The sequence below is a fragment of the Volvox carteri genome (assembly GCF_000143455.1).
Source record: "Volvox carteri f. nagariensis unplaced genomic scaffold VOLCAscaffold_1, whole genome shotgun sequence".
In the NCBI taxonomy this organism is placed as follows: Eukaryota; Viridiplantae; Chlorophyta; class Chlorophyceae; order Chlamydomonadales; family Volvocaceae; genus Volvox; species Volvox carteri.
Genome location: NW_003307545.1, coordinates 4,629,104 through 4,630,232, shown reverse-complemented (window position 1 = coordinate 4,630,232; position 1,129 = coordinate 4,629,104). Strand labels below are relative to the sequence as shown.

General features: G+C 55.6%; 1 protein-coding gene across 1 annotated transcript in view; it reads left to right on the top strand.

The window, feature by feature from the left end:
* VOLCADRAFT_115828 (uncharacterized protein) overlaps positions 1-1,129 on the top strand; it is a gene marked incomplete at both ends in the record, with an annotated part of 13,339 nt that overhangs the window by 8,352 nt on the left and 3,858 nt on the right. Inside the window, one exon of the mRNA XM_002946214.1 lies at positions 420-641. Within this exon, the coding sequence (XP_002946260.1) occupies positions 420-641 (222 nt within the window). The remainder of the gene's footprint in view (positions 1-419; positions 642-1,129) is intronic.

The following is a 1,129-nucleotide window of genomic DNA, read 5'->3' as shown; positions in this document are numbered from 1 at the left end:
GGAGAGGGGTTGAGGCTTGGAAGGAAAGCTTTTGAAAACGGAGGAGAGGCAGCAGGAGGAAGGTTCATAACGGACCCAGACGTATGTATGTATGTATGTATGTATGTATGTATGTATGTATGTATGTATGTATGTATGTATGTATGTATGTATGTATGTATGTATGTATGTATGTATGTATGTATGTATGTATGTATGTATGTATGTATGTATGTATGTATGTATGTATGTATGTATGTATGTATGTATGTATGTTCACTCATGAAATGTGGCGCGGGGGTGTACATGGGAATGTGCTGCCACCCCTCTGGAACGTCCTTCCCCCGGCCCCGGCCCCCCCCCCCGCGCCCTCCCGGGGCCCCTTCCTCCCTCCTATCCTCCTTAACCTCTCCCTCTCTCCACCCTCCCCCCAAACCCAGGCCCGTCTTGGTTCCGGAGCTGCTCGTCGCGATGAGCTCCTTCGCGAGGCCGCTCAGCAGCACCTGCTGGCGGGGAATGTGGAGCACAGCTGCGAGCTGCTGGCGGAGGTGGGGGAGTGGGACCGGGCCTTGGCTCTGGCCCCGGCGGTGGGACTGGCGCTGTGGCAGAGGCTGCTGAGGCAGCGGCTGCAGGCAATGGCGGAGGCGGAGGCGGAAATGCAGGTACGACACCGGGGCAGGATATTAGGAGGGGTTAGGAGCCCGCGGGAGTGGGAGTATGGATATGGGGTGTGTGAGGTGGGGTGGGAGGGTTGTGTGGGAAAGCGGAAGAGGAAGGGGGAAAGGGGGAGTTGGAGAGGTGTATGAGGTGTTTGTTGGGTTTCACAAAATACGGAATGAGAAAGGTGAAGTGTGTATTTTACGGCGGGCGGATGGACGATATGCCGTACAGCAAAGTTGGTTCATGTGGTGTTGTGTGTGAGCGCCATGTACTTATATCCGTTGGTTGTACGTTGGTTTTGCGTTATGCACAATCACGTGAATGATGTACTGCCGCTATACCTGGTTTCGGGGCAAGTTCCGGAGTTGGTGGAATTTCTCTCTGCTTCGTGCCTGTACGACACCGCGTTCAATGTGGCTGCTGTACAAGCTTGCGGCGGGTACCCCGTGGCCGGCAGCGGTTGCACAAGCGGCGGTGGAGCGCGCGGCGG